General features: G+C 40.6%; 1 protein-coding gene across 4 annotated transcripts in view; it reads left to right on the forward strand.

The window, feature by feature from the left end:
* DAPK1 (death associated protein kinase 1) overlaps positions 1–4,219 on the forward strand; it is a 219,982-nt gene extending 215,763 nt beyond the window's left edge. For all 4 annotated transcript variants that reach the window (XM_054688880.1, XM_054688879.1, XM_054688881.1 and 1 more), the window contains one exon: positions 1,796–4,219. In XM_054688880.1, coding sequence (XP_054544855.1) covers positions 1,796–3,028 — 1,233 coding nt within the window. In that variant the 3' untranslated portion in view covers positions 3,029–4,219. The remainder of the gene's footprint in view (positions 1–1,795) is intronic.
* The last annotated feature ends 10,051 nt before the right edge of the window (positions 4,220–14,270 follow it).

Here is a 14,270-nt window from a genome sequence, read left to right on the forward strand (position 1 = left end):
AGTTCCAGGAGCTACTGACCCTTAAAAACTAAACCTTAAGCAATGACTGTGTCAGCTTTTGAACCTCCAGGAAACTACTGCCTAATCTCCTGAACTTTCCACAATACTGTAAAATGACTGAATCTAAAAGGGAAGAATAGGTGAAGGATGAAGCTCACATTATAAGGTGCTGCTGGATATTTAAAAAAAAAAAAAGTTTTGACCATAATAATAAGCTCACTCATTTGGGGCAGTATTCTCTTGTTTTTCGTATTTGACCAGCAGTTTTCTAGATCATAGAGTGTAACCACTTTATTGGTGTCACATCCCCCCTTGCCCTTGATATTTCAGTAAATAACAAAGACTTAAACGAGGGGACTCTAAGTCAAGAGGTCCCAGTACTGTCTGGGCACCAACCCTTCCCCAGTGCTTTACAGATCTCTAGTAGGCTCACTTAAATCTATTAAAATTTTCTTAATAAATTCACTAGTCCTTCTAATATCTTTTCTCTGGTGCAAGATGGATGGCACATTGCACCTAGTCATCTGTCTCCTTGGTCTTTTCCAATATGGGAGAGTTTGTCATTCCATCTTCCTTGACCGAGAGGGGAATTAATTGTCTAGCAAGCACTGTGGTACCTTCCTAGACACTGAATTACCAGCATCTTATCAAGAAATAACTACTGTTTTACCCTCCATCAATTTTTTTTTAATCTATGGCTCAATTTTGAACAGCATCATATGTGCAGGGCAGCTCAAAAATTTCAAACAGACCATGGGCAGAAACGTACCCCTGATGCAAACAAGGTGAAGTCTCAGCCTCATGTGAGAAAAGAGTCTCCCTTGAATCAGCGGTTTTTGGTAGAACTAGCCCAGACCAGGAAGGGAAGGGAAGGAAAGGCAACTGTATCGTAAAGGGGATGATTGCTTCCATTTTTTGGTCACATTTTTTTTCTTTCTTACCTTTGCTTTTAATTAGAGAAATAAACATGACAGTAAAGCTGGGGGTCCCCCCAGCCGTCACCTCTCATCTCATTCCTCTCACCCATTATCCTATCAAGGGTCAATGACTGATATCATGGTGGCATATCTTTCCAGACATCTTTTGTGTCTGTGTGATGAAATTTTACAAAATTGTGTAAGATTATAACATTTACAATCCTTTTCTGAAGAATTTCAAGTCTTTGGAGACATTTCAGAAACAATACAACAAATTCTTAAATTCCCTGCTGACATACTCCTTACCACTTGCTCACATTTCACTACATTTGCTTTATCACTCTGTTTTGTGTTTATTTACTTATTGATTTTTCAAACATCATGAATTCCCCCAAAATGATTTAGCCTGCATCTCCTAAAGAGTATATTCCCCCACATAACCACAATTATCATGTTCCAGAAACATAAGATAGTTATAATACTATTATTGAATAGATAGCACTCATTCAAGTGTTGGCCACTTGACCCAATAGTTTTTTTTATAGCTGTTTATGTATTTATTTAGGAGTCATAATCCACTCAAAAAAATCACTCTAATTTTGGCTCCCATCTCCTACTCTATTTTTTGTTTCTTTGTTTTTCAGTACATCGGTCTTTTTGAAAAGTCAAAGATAGTCTTTTCAGAATCTTACTGACATTCTCGGGTTAGTTTTTTTACCCCGTATTTAATTTCTGAGCTCCATCCATGTGAATGCCCTGGGTCATTCCCTGCAAAACCTGCCCAGATTCTATCACCGGTCCAGGCCTTGGCGCTCTAGCAGCTGGAGCATCAGTCCATTTGTGTTCTTTGGATGACTTCCTGTTGTTCCCTCTGGCAGATCAACATCATGCAGAGCGAAACAGTTCAGGATGTGCTACTCCTGGACCCCCGCTGGCTCTGTACCAATGTCCTGGGGAGGTTGCTGTCTGTGGAGACCCCACGGGCCCTCCACCATTATCGCGGCCGCTATACCATGGAGGACATACAGCGCCTGGTGCCTGACAGTGACGTGGAGGAGCTGCTGCAGATCTTAGATGCCATGGACATCTGTGCCCGGGACCTGAGCAGTGGGACCATGGTGGATATCCCTGCCCTGATTAAGACAGACAACCTGCACCGTTCTTGGACGGATGAGGAAGATGAGGTGATGGTCTATGGTGGCGTGCGCATCGTCCCCGTGGAGCACCTCACCCCCTTCCCATGTGGCATCTTCCACAAGGTCCAGGTGAACCTGTGCCGCTGGATCCACCAACAGAATGCCGAGGGGGACGCGGACATCCGCCTGTGGGTGAATGGCTGCAAGATCACCAACCGTGGGGCTGAGCTGTTGGTGCTTCTGGTCAACCATGGCCAGGGCATCGAGGTCCAGGTGCGTGGTCTGGAGATGGACAAGATCAAGTGCTGCTTGCTGCTGGACTCCGTGTGCAGCACCATCGAGAATGTTGTGACCACCACACTGCCTGGGCTGTTGACAGTGAAGCATTACTTGAGCCCCCAGCAGCTGAGGGAACATCATGAACCTGTCATGATCTACCAGCCCCGGGACTTCTTCCGGGCACAGACCCTGAAGGAGACCTCACTGACTAACACCATGGGTGGGTACAAGGAAAGCTTCAGCAGCATCATGTGCTTCGGCTGTCATGATGTATACTCACAGGCCAGCCTGGGGATGGACATCCACGCTTCAGATCTGAACCTCCTAACCCGGAGGAAACTGAGTCGCTTGCTGGACCCACCCGATCCCATGGGGAAAGACTGGTGCCTCCTAGCCATGAACTTGGGCCTTCCTGACCTTGTGGCAAAGTACAATACCAGTAACGGGGCTCCCAAGGATTTCTTCCCAAGCCCAGTCCATGCCCTGCTCCAGGAATGGACCTCCTACCCTGATAGCACGATTGGTATCCTCATATCCAAACTTCGGGAATTGGGGCGCCGGGATGCAGCGGACTTTCTATTGAAGGCATCCTCTGTGTTCAAGATCAACCTGGATGGTAATGGCCAGGAGGCCTACGCCTCAAGCTGCAACAGTGGCACATCTTATAATTCCATTAGCTCGGTCGTGTCCCGGTGAGAGGACAGCCTTTGGCTTGGGCAGGGTCACCTCAGACTGCAGAAGCAAGAGGGCTACAGCCCATCTTTCCATCAGAGAAAGATTCCAGGTCATCCTCTGTACGCCACAAACTGAAGGACCCCATCCTCCCTCCAAAGTCACCTGTGTCTCTGCCACTACCTCCCTCCCTCTTACACATACCTGTGTGTGAAGGGTCCTTGGGCCATTTGAAAAGTTAGCACCCTCCTCTCCACGTCCTGGACTCATCCTCCAGTACCTCGCTTCTTTCTGATAATTTTACTGGAATTCCTAACTTTTAATGAAATTTTTAAAACTTCTATATTGACTGTCCTTTTAAACAAGTGCACATCATTTATCCCAAATGTGTATTTCTTATACTCTCCTCTTTGTTATACTCTGTCCACAGCTTCTTTCTTTTCTCTTTGTAGGAAAATTCCCACTGTGTGATTCATTAGCAGACAATATGTGAGTGCCTTTTGCAGAAGAGAGTGTATTTGAAATCGTCCAAGTCAGCCAGGAGCGGCTGTGAAGGAAACAGTCCCTCTCTCTGTTCCTTGCTGTATGCTAGTCATAGCCAGAGGTGTTTCACTCTGAGGGTTTTTTCCCAACAAATTTTTGTGTTACCTTTGGCAAAGGAACAGGAAAGAGGAATCCCCCTCTAAATTGATTTCATGGCCAGTGTTGTTGCTATAATAAATCATGTTTTTGGTTGTCTTTGTTTAAATGTCAACGTGACTGTCTAGATGGAACCTATAAACTGTCACAATTCATCCCCTCTCATCTCAGGTAGAAGATTGACACAGGTGTAGAGTGACGAAGATCTATGTGAGAATTCAGATGACCCCTGATCATTATTTGTGGCAGTTCATTGTCATTTGTGTGTAGCAGATGGTTTTCCACATTTAGATCCTGGTTTCATTACTTCTAATGTTACGTCTAAAAAAGAAAATTAAGAAGTTTTGTTGCCGTGATTTTAAATTGTGATAGAGTTTTAAATTGATATGAGGGAATATGTCCTATTTCTGTCCTGAGAAGCATGTATATCATATGTATATATGCAGTATGTATATACATATATATTGTTACAGGTATTTTTACTTAATCTACATAATATAGTAAACATTTGTTTTTGTTTTCTTATTTTGATCTTTTTTCTTTTTTAAAAATAAACTGTTGCGTGTTTCATTAGTTGCTGTTCTTTAATTCAGAAGAAATTTGTTCCTTGTTTAGTTTTTATTTGCTAATACCACAGTGGGATAAGACCTTTGGAAATCCAGAAAGTCATTAAACCTAACCTCTTGGGAATAGAAAACAATGCAGTTTATTAAGGTGTTTATAGGTGTTACTAAAATTGGGAAGGGCGTGGGGAAAGAAACAGAGTCCATAGGAATTTCACATTTGTTCTCACTTTAAAGAAAAGAAACCCTTTCTAATTTCTTAGGGTGAATCAAATAGCCAAATTGAATAATTTAGTGTCAGTGATGGAAGAACAAGGGAAGCTTTCTGCAGTTTCCAGTGAGATTCAACATTACTGGCAGAAGTGTTGTTTTGTAGGGAGTTAGAGCACCTAAGTTTTTCCTTATATCCAGTGAATTTTCAGAGTCTCCATTGGGAACGATGTATATTTTACTCAGTTTCCAAGGCGGAAACACATTTTAGTAGTGCTTGTCACTAAATTTTAAACTGTGAGTGAGTGTTAGTGCAGTTTCTGTGGAGAGTCAGCATTACCAGCAGTAGTGCCTTATTGCTGGCAGTTGCAGCACTTGGGAATTTCCTCATATCCAGTGACTTTCAAGAGTCCCCATTGGGAACTGTGTATTTCACTCAGTTTCCAGGGCGGAATCAAACAGATGTTGTTCTTTTCACTACACTTCGAACTGTGCTAGTTTGTGCAGCTTCCATTGTGATTCAGCATTGCCGCCATTAGTACTGTTTTGCAGGCAGTTATAGCACCTGAGATTTTCACCACATCCAGTAACTTTTAAAGTCCGCTTAGTGAACTATGTTTATTTCACTCAGTTTCCAGGGCAGAATAACATAGGAGTTGCTCTTTTCACTACACTTTGAACTCTGAGTGTCAGTGCAGTTTCCATTGAGATTCAGCATTACTGGCAGTAGTGCCATTTGGTAGGCTGTTAGAGCACCTAAGTTTTTCCTCATATCCAGTGAATTTTCAGAGTCTCCATTGGGAACGTGTATTTTACTCAGTTTCCTAGGCAGAAACAAATTTTAGTAGCGCTTGTCACTAAATTTTGAACTGTGCTTGTTAGTGCAATTTCCGTGGAGAGACGGTATTACTTGGAGTAGAGCCGTTTTGCAGGCATTTACAGGACTGGGGAATTTCCCCATATCCAGTGACTTTCAAGAGTCCGCATTGGGAACTGTGTGTATTTCACTCAGTTTCCAGTGCAGAAGAAAATAAGAGTTGCACTACTCTTTGAACTCTCTGTGTTACTGCAGTTTCCATTGAGATTCAGCATCACTGGCAGAAGTGGCGTGTTGTAGGGAGTTGCAGCACTTGGGATTTCCCTCATATCAGTGACTTTCAAGAGTCTGCATTGGGAACTTTGTGAATTTCAGTCAGTTACCAAGGCGGAATCGTTAGGTATTGCTATTTTCACTACACGTTGAACTCTGGTAGTTATTGGAATTTCCATGGTAATAAAGCATTACTACCATTAGTTCTGTTTTGCAGGCCCTTACAGCACCTGTGATTTTTGTTATACCCAGTAACTTTTAAAGTCCGCTTTTTGAACTGTGTGTATATCACTCAGTTTACAATGCAGGAGAACATAGGAGTTGCTCTTTCACTACACTTTGAACTCTGTGTGTTAGTGCATTTTTCACTGAGATTCAGCATCATGGGAAGAAGTGGCGTTTTGTAGGGAGTTAGAGCGCCTAAGTTTTTTCTTATATCCAGTGAAGTTTTAGAGTCCCAACCGGAACTATGTGTATTTTACTCAGATTGCAAGGAGGAATGACATTTTGTAGCACTTGTCACTAAACTTGTCTTTTTTCACTGGAAAGAAATCAAAAGTCAAGATCATCTTACTTCTGTGTATGAAAACTCTCCAGGATGGAAGAAATTCATTGGTGCATCAACTTCCTCCATAGATGGCTTTATGCATATAATCTGATCACTCTGAAATCATTCAGTAATCCTTAAATTACAATATCGAGTTTCAGGAATAACTTATATGTGATGGTTCCCCAAAGAGAAAGTTAAATAAAAGGGCTTCTTACTAAGGTGTATGAGGCTCTCGAGGAAAGAAGAAACTCATAGTTGCTCCAACAATCTCCAAAGACTGCTTTGATATGACAATACTGAGTCACTCTGAAAATGAACTGACTCTAAAAGTTCAATATCTAGTTGCAGATTTCTCCCAAAAGTAGGAGACAAGGTCATCTGAGTTCTCTGTAAGAAGACTCTCTAAGACGGATGAAAATCACTGGTGCTCCAACTTCCTCCATAGATGGCTCTTGGGGGATAGTCCTGAATCACTCTGAAATCATTGGTAACACAGAAACTTCAAAATCTCATTGGAGCAATAAATTATGTGTGTTTCTATAGAAAGAAAGTACAATGCAAGGGCATCTTACCTCTGTGAATGAAGACTCTCTATGATGCACGAAACTCACTGGTGCTCCACCTGACTCCAAAGACTGCTTTTGGGAGTTAATGCTCAATCACTGTAGCACTAAAACTCAACGTTGAGTATCTAGTTGCAGTAGTAACTTATATGTGATTTTTCACAAAGAGAAAGTTAAATAAAAAGGCTACTTAGTATTGTCTATGAGAATCTCAAGGAAAGAACAAACTCACTGGTGCTCCAACAATCTCCAAAGACTACTTTGCGGTGAAAATGTTGAGTCACTCTGAAAACATGTACTATTCTAAAAGTTCAATATGTAGTTGTGGAATAGCTAATATGTGATTTTTTTCACTGGAAATAAAGCAAAAGATAAGATCTTCTTACTTCTGTGCATGAAGATTCTCTGAAGGAAGAAACTAATTGGTGCTCCAACTCCCTCCAAAGACTGCTTTGCTGTAATAATGTTGAGTCACTCTGAAAACATGTACTATCTCTCAAAGTTCAATATCTAGTTGTGAAATAGCTGATGTGATTTTTACCTGGAAAGAAAGCAAAAGACAAGATCTTTCTTCTGTGTATGAAGACATTCTAGGAAGGAAGAAACTCACTGCAACTACCTCCATAGATGGCTTTTTGGTGATAATGCTGAATCACTCTGAAATAATTCTTAATCCTTAGACTTCAATATCTAGTTGCAGGAATAACTTACATGTGATTTTTCCCCAAAGAGAAAGTTAAGTAAAAGGGCTTCTTACTACTGGGTATGAGACTCTTGAGGAAAGAAGAAACTCACTGGTGCTCCAACATTCTCTAAGGACTGCTTTGGGATGAAAGTACTGAGTCACTCTGAAGAAATGCACTAACTCTAAAAGCATAATATCTAGTTGTAGATTTTTCCCACAAGTAAGAGACAAGATCATCTAACAAGTCTTCACCTGTGTATGAAGACTCTCTAGGAAAGAAGGAACTCACTGTGCTCCAGCTACCTCTGTAGACAGCTTTTGGGTTATAGTGGTGAATCACTCTAAAATCATTCAGTAACACAAACACTTCAATGTCTCATTGCAGGAATAAGTTATGTGTTTTTCTACAGAAAGAAAGTACAATGCAAGGTCATCTTACTTCTTTGAATGATGACTCTCTAGGAAGGAAGAAACTCAGTGGTGCTCCAGCTAACTCCAAAGATGGCTTTAGGGAAGATAATGCTGAATCACTCTGAAAACATGCACTAAAACTCAACATTGAGTATCTAGTTGCAGGAATAACTTATATGTGATTTTTCCACAAAAAGAAAGTTAATAGGGCTTCTTACAGTTGTGTATGAGACTCTCTAGGAAAGAAGAAACTCACTGATGCTTCAACTACCTGCTAGATTGGGAGATAATCCTGAATCACTCTAAAAACATGCACTAACTCTTGAAGTTCATATCTACTTGCTGGATTAGCTTATATTTGATTTTTCTCCAAAAATAATTTATAATGGAAGGACTTCTTACTTCTGTGCATGAAGACTCTATAGGAAGGAAGAACTCACTGGTCATCCCACTGACTCTAAACAATCCTTTTAGGTGATAATGCTGGATAACTCTGAAAACCTACCCTAACTCTTAAAGTCCAATATCTAGTTGCAGGAATAACTTATATGTGATGTTTCACCAGAAAGAAAATAAAATACAGGGACTTCTTATTTCTGTGTATGAAGACTCTATAAGAAGGAATAAACTCATTGGTACTCTAACTACCTCCAAAGACTGCTTTTGGGTGATATTACTGAATCACTATGAAACCATGCCCTAACTCTTCAAATACAAGGTAGATACTTACAGCTTACTTTGCTGCAGAAAGTAAGCAAAACACACACATAACTCATTTTGGTGATTTGAGTGACCCTAGATACAAGAAAAGTCACTGGGGCTCAATGTTTCTTTAGAACTCTTTTGTGTGAGAATGCTGTATCACTGTGAAAACATGCCCTAACTCTCCAATTTCAAGGTGTAGTTGATACATGTATTATATATGATTTTTGTCAAGAAAGTTAGAGAAACACAAACATATCTCACTCTGGTGTTTTGAGAGTGCAGATACTGGTGCTCACACTGTCTACAAAGAGTGCTTTTGTGCAAAAATGTTGAGTCACGATGAAAACATGTACTAACTCACCAACTACAAGGTCTACTTGAAAGAGGAACTTACGTTGATCTCTCTGCGATAGTACATGCTTTCTTAGAAAAAGCCACTTTTGCACAAAAGCAAGTTTTTGGAGCACAAGTGTTTTTTTCTGAAAACAAGAATGTTAAAACACAGAAGTGAGATATCTGACTATGTTACATACTTTCTGGAGAAAAGTCACTGACAAATCATCCTTCCAACGAAACATTGAACTTTCAGATTTAGTACATGCTTTCTGAGAGAAACACTTTTCACAAAAGCACTCTCTGCTAGCATTTGGAGCACAAGTTTTTTTTCTGAAACAAGATAATGTTAAAACACTAAATTGATTTATTTGAGTTAGTTGCTTTCTTTCTGGAAGAAAATTCTCTGAGAAGTAAATCTTTCAACTGAACATTGAACTTTCAAAGTTAGTACATTTATTGTTAGAGAAGTACCACTTTCACACAAGTTTCTCTTTTTTATTTATTTTTTAATAATTTTTTATATTCCCCATACAATTGCAACACCCCCATTCTGACCCCAATCCCTCCCCTCCCGCCACCCCCCCCAAAAGTGTCTCTGGTTCATAGTTTTATGTTGATTTTGATTTTCACTTTCTTATAGTTATTCATTTTCCTGGTCCCTTATTTAAGTTTTCTAGATTCCTGCTATGAGTGAGACCATCCGGTATTTTTCTTTTTCTTTTTGGCTTATTTCGCTGAGCATGATCCCTTCCAGCGCCATCCATGTTGCTGCAAATTGCATGTGTTTATCTTTTTTGAATGCTGAGTAATATTCCATGGTATATATGTATCACATCTTCTTGATCCAGTCATCTATTTTTGGGCATTTGGGCTGTTTCCAAAGCTTAGCTATTGTAAATAGTGCTGCTATAAACATAGGGGTGCAGGTGTTCTTTGGAATTGATGTGTCTGTGTCCTTTGGGTAAATACCTAGGAGTGGAATTGCTGGATCATATGGAAGCTCTATGTTTAGTAGGTCCAGAAATCTCCACACAGCTCCCCTTAGTGGTTGGACAAGTTTGCACTCCCACCAACAGTGCAGGAGAGTTCCTTTTTCTCCACACCCTCACCAACATTTGTTGTTGCTAGTTTTTTTAATATGTGCCATTCTCACTGGTGTAAGATGGTATCTCATGGTAGTTTTGATTTGCATTTCCCTGATTACAAGTGATGTTGAACATTTTTTCATATGCCTGTTGGCCATTTGCATTTCCTCTTCAGAGAAGTTTCTTTTTAGCTCTTCTGCCCATTTTTTAATGGGATTATTTTCTTTGTTGTTGTTGAGTCTCATCAGCTCTTTGCACATTTTTGTGATCAGTCCTTTATCATTAGTGTTGTGTGCAAAAATGTTCTCCCAGTTGGTGGGGTTTCTCTTTGTTTTTGTTATTGTCTCTTTTGCTGTGCAGAAGCTCTTTAATTTGATGTAGTCCCAGCTGTTTATCTTTGCCTTCACTATCACTGCTTTGGGTGATGTGTCTGTAAAGATGTCTTTGATGTGCATATCACATAGTGTTTCACCTATATTTCCCTCTATATATTTTATGGTTTCAGGTCTTATGTCTAGTTCTTTAATCCATTTTGAGTTAATTTTAGTGTATGGTGTGAGGTAATGGTCAAGCTTCATTCTTTTGCATGTAGCGACCCAGTTTTCCCAGCACCATTTATTGAACAAACTTTCTTTGCTCCAATGCATAGTCTTTGCTCCTTTGTCAAAGATTAGTTGACCATAAATCTGTGGGTTTATATCTGGATTTTCTATTCGATTCCATTGGTCTGTATGTCTGTTCTTGTTCCAGTACCATGCAGTTTTGATGATTATGGCTTTGTAGTAGAGTTTGAAGTCTGGGAGTGTGATGCCTCCATTCCCTTCTTTATTTTTTTCAGGAGAGCTTTGGCTATTCGGGGTTTTTAGTGATTCCATATGAATTTCATCAATAATTGTTCTATTTCTTTGAAGAATGACATTGAAATTTTGATTGGAATAGCATTGAATCTGTATATTGCTTTTGGTAGGATGGCCATTTTATAGAGGCATTTATTTATTTATTTATTTATTTATTATATTTGTTTGTTTTGTTTATACATGCACTGGGTACAGTCAGAAGCGCGGGAGGGTGAGAGAATTCACCAGAGCCAGAGCGGGGAGCAGAGCAGGCAGAAGGGCTGAAGTACACTGCTGAGGGGAGCATCGGGTGGCAGGAGAGGTCTGCACACAATGTGGGATCCTCCTCCGGTGGCCGGGAAGCAGCCGGGGATCGAACCGGCGCCGCAGAGGCCGGGGCAGCTTCGCAACCCAGCGCTCAACCGCTGCGCCACCGGGGAGGCCCAGGATGGCCATTTTAATAATGTTTATTCTTCCAATCCATGAGCAGGGGATGTCTTTCCATTTCTTTGTGTCGTCTTCTATTTCTTTTAACAGTGTTTTATAGATTTCTTTGTATTGGTCCTTTACCTCTTTTGTTAGATTTATTCCCAAATATTTGATTTTTTTGTTTCAATAATAAAAGGAATGTTTTTTTTGATTTCTTCTTCTTCAGATTTATTGTTTGTGTATAGGAAGGCTACTGACTTTTGCGTGTTGATTTTGTATCCTGCCACTTTACTGAACTGATTGATGAGTTGAATTAGTTTTTCCATGGAGCTTTTGGGGTTCTCAATGTATATTATCATATCATCTGCAAATAGTGATAGTTTGACCCTTCTTTTCCTATTTGGATTCCTTGGATGTCTTTCTCTTGTCTTATTGCTCTGGCTAGGACTTCCAGTATTATATTGAAAAGCAGTGGTGAGAGTGGACATCCTTGTCTTGTTCCAGATCTTAATGGAATTGCTTTCAGCTTTTCACCATTGAGAATGATGCTGGCTGTTGGCTTGTCATAGATGGCCTTTATGATGTTGAGGTATGTTCCTTGTATCCTGAGAATTTCAAGGGCTTTTATCATGAATGCGTGTTGCACTTTGTCGAAAGCTTTCTCAGCATCTATTGATATTATCATATGGTTTTTATATTTCTTTTTGTTGATGTGTTGGATAACGTTGATTGATTTTCGGATGTTAAACCATCCTTGTGTCCCTGGAATGAATCCTACTTGGTCGTGGTGAATTATCTTATGGATACATTGTTGGATTCTGATAGCTAAAATTTTATTGAGGATTCTTGCATCAGTGTTCATTAGGGAGATTGGCCTGTAGTTTTCCTTTTTTGTGTTGTCTTTGTTCGGTTTTGGTATTAGTGTAATGTTGGCTTCATAGAACGTGTTTGGTATTGTCCCTTCCTTCTCAATTTTTTGGAAGAGTTTGTGAAGGATAGGCACTAATTCGTCTCTGAATCTTTGGTAGAATTCATTTGTAAATCCATCAGGTCCTGGGCTTTTGTTTTTGGGGAGGTTTTTGATTACTGTTTCCGTTTCACTGCTTGTAATTGGTCTGTTTAGGTGTTCTATTTCTTCTTTATCTAGCTTTGGGTGATTGTAGAGTTGTAGGAATTTGTCCATCTCCTCTAGATTGTTGAACTTGTTTCCATTTAACTGTTCATAGTAGTTACTGATTATTCTTTTGATTTCTTCTGTGTCCGTTGTGGTTTCTCCTCTTTCATTTATGATCCTGTTTATTTGTACTTTCTCCCTTTTTTCCTTTGTGAGCTTTGCTAAGGGTTTATCTATTTTATTAATTTTTTCGAAGAACCAGCTCTTAGTTTCATTGATCTTTTGGATTGTTTTTTTAGTTTCCATTTCATATATTTCTGCTTTGGTTTTTATTATTTCTTTTCTTCTACTGGTTTTGGGGTTGTTTTTGTTGTTCTTTTTCTAGATCTTTGAGCTTCGAGATTACATTGTTTCTTTGAGTTCTTTCTTGTTTCTTGATGTGAGCATCTATGGCTATATATTTTCCTCTTATTACTGCTTTTGCTGCATCCCATACATTTAGGAAATTGGTGTCCTCCTTGTCATTCAATTGAAAGAATTTTTTAATTTCAATTTCTTTGATCTCCTATTAGTCCAGTGGTCTTCCATTATTGTGGTTTTCAATCTCCATGAGGTAGGAGAGTTCCTTGCCTTCTTTTTATGGTTTATTTCTAGTTTGATGCCTTCATGGTCAGAAAAGATTGTTGGTATGATTTTATCTTGGTGTATCTGTTGATGTTTGTCTTCACACAAGTTTCTCTTTGAGAGTGTGTAGCTGAGTTAGGGTCTAAGACCTGCCAGATGTTCCATATTGGAGCCCTCCAGACTGAGCCCGGTTCCATGTCCATTTAATGGTCAGGGTTGGCGGGGCTTTCATTTTATGCACCTCCTGCCTGAGCCCAGGTTTTTTTGCAGTACAACTTTGAATCCCAGTTTTGATCCCTGTTCACGTATGATTACAGTTAGAGCCAGCATCCCATATTTGGATCCTCAAGGCTGGCTGGGTTTGGTCAGCTTCTTGATCCCAGGATCTTCTAGGCTGAGTCCAGGTATGGGACTTGATTGGCTTTGCAGTTAATTTCAGATCTTTCAGGGAGAGACTTGGGTTGACCTGCTATTCAAATTTAAGCCTCTATGCTCCATATGGAACTGGTCTACAGTTCAACCTTGGAAACTTCCATGGTGAGCCCTGGGATGGCTTGGTTGTTGACCTCAACATCCTCCATTCTGAGCTCATGGCTGAACAGCTGGTCAGCCCCAGCACCTTCATGTCGAAGCCCAAGGTTAGCCTTCTGTCAGTCTTGAGAGCCTTCATGCAGAGAATGTGTCTATTTTGGCAGCCTCAAACCAAACCTCAGGTATCTCTGGTAGTTTGACCTCAGCAATAGCAGCCAAAGTTCAGTATATACGCTTGTCAACCATGGAAGCCTGCAGGTTGAACCTGAGGATGGACCTCTGCAGACTCCAGCCAATGTCAAGGCTGGTCTGCTGGTCAGATTTAACAATCTCCAGGGTAAGCTCAGTGATGACCTGCTGATATAAGCTGGAGGACTCCAGGCTGATTCTGGGGCCAGCATGCTAGTTGATATTGGCAGCCTCTAGGCTGAGCCCAGGGACAGCCTGCTGGTCAACCTTAGAGACCTCCAGCCTGAGCCAAGGGCCAGCCTGTTGGTCAACTTCAGAAATTTCAAGCCAAGCCCAGGGCTGAATGGCTGGTTGACTGTGGCAACCTCCAGTTGAACCCAGGTCTCACCTGCCAGTTGATTTTGACAACCTCCAGGGTGATCCTGGTGTTGGCCTGCTGGTTAACCATGGAGGCCTCCATGCTGAGCCAGCTCCAGCTTTCTATTGAATCTCTAGAGCCACCACTCTGAACCCAGAGGCATCTAGATCATCAAACCCGGTGTCCTCCATATTGTGCTGGGGTCATACTGCTGTTCCTTTGCGATCTCTAACTGAGTTAAGGTCTAGGATACAGCAGCTGTACAATATAGGGGTTCTTCAGGCTGAGACAGGGTCCAGGTACATATCTGAGTCAGGGTTGGTTGAGGCTTTTGTCACATGCACTTCA

Source organism: Talpa occidentalis, unplaced genomic scaffold (assembly GCF_014898055.3).
Source record: "Talpa occidentalis isolate TD23 unplaced genomic scaffold, MPIMG_talOcc4v2.1 talOcc4.7, whole genome shotgun sequence".
Lineage (NCBI taxonomy): Eukaryota > Metazoa > Chordata > Mammalia > Eulipotyphla > Talpidae > Talpa > Talpa occidentalis.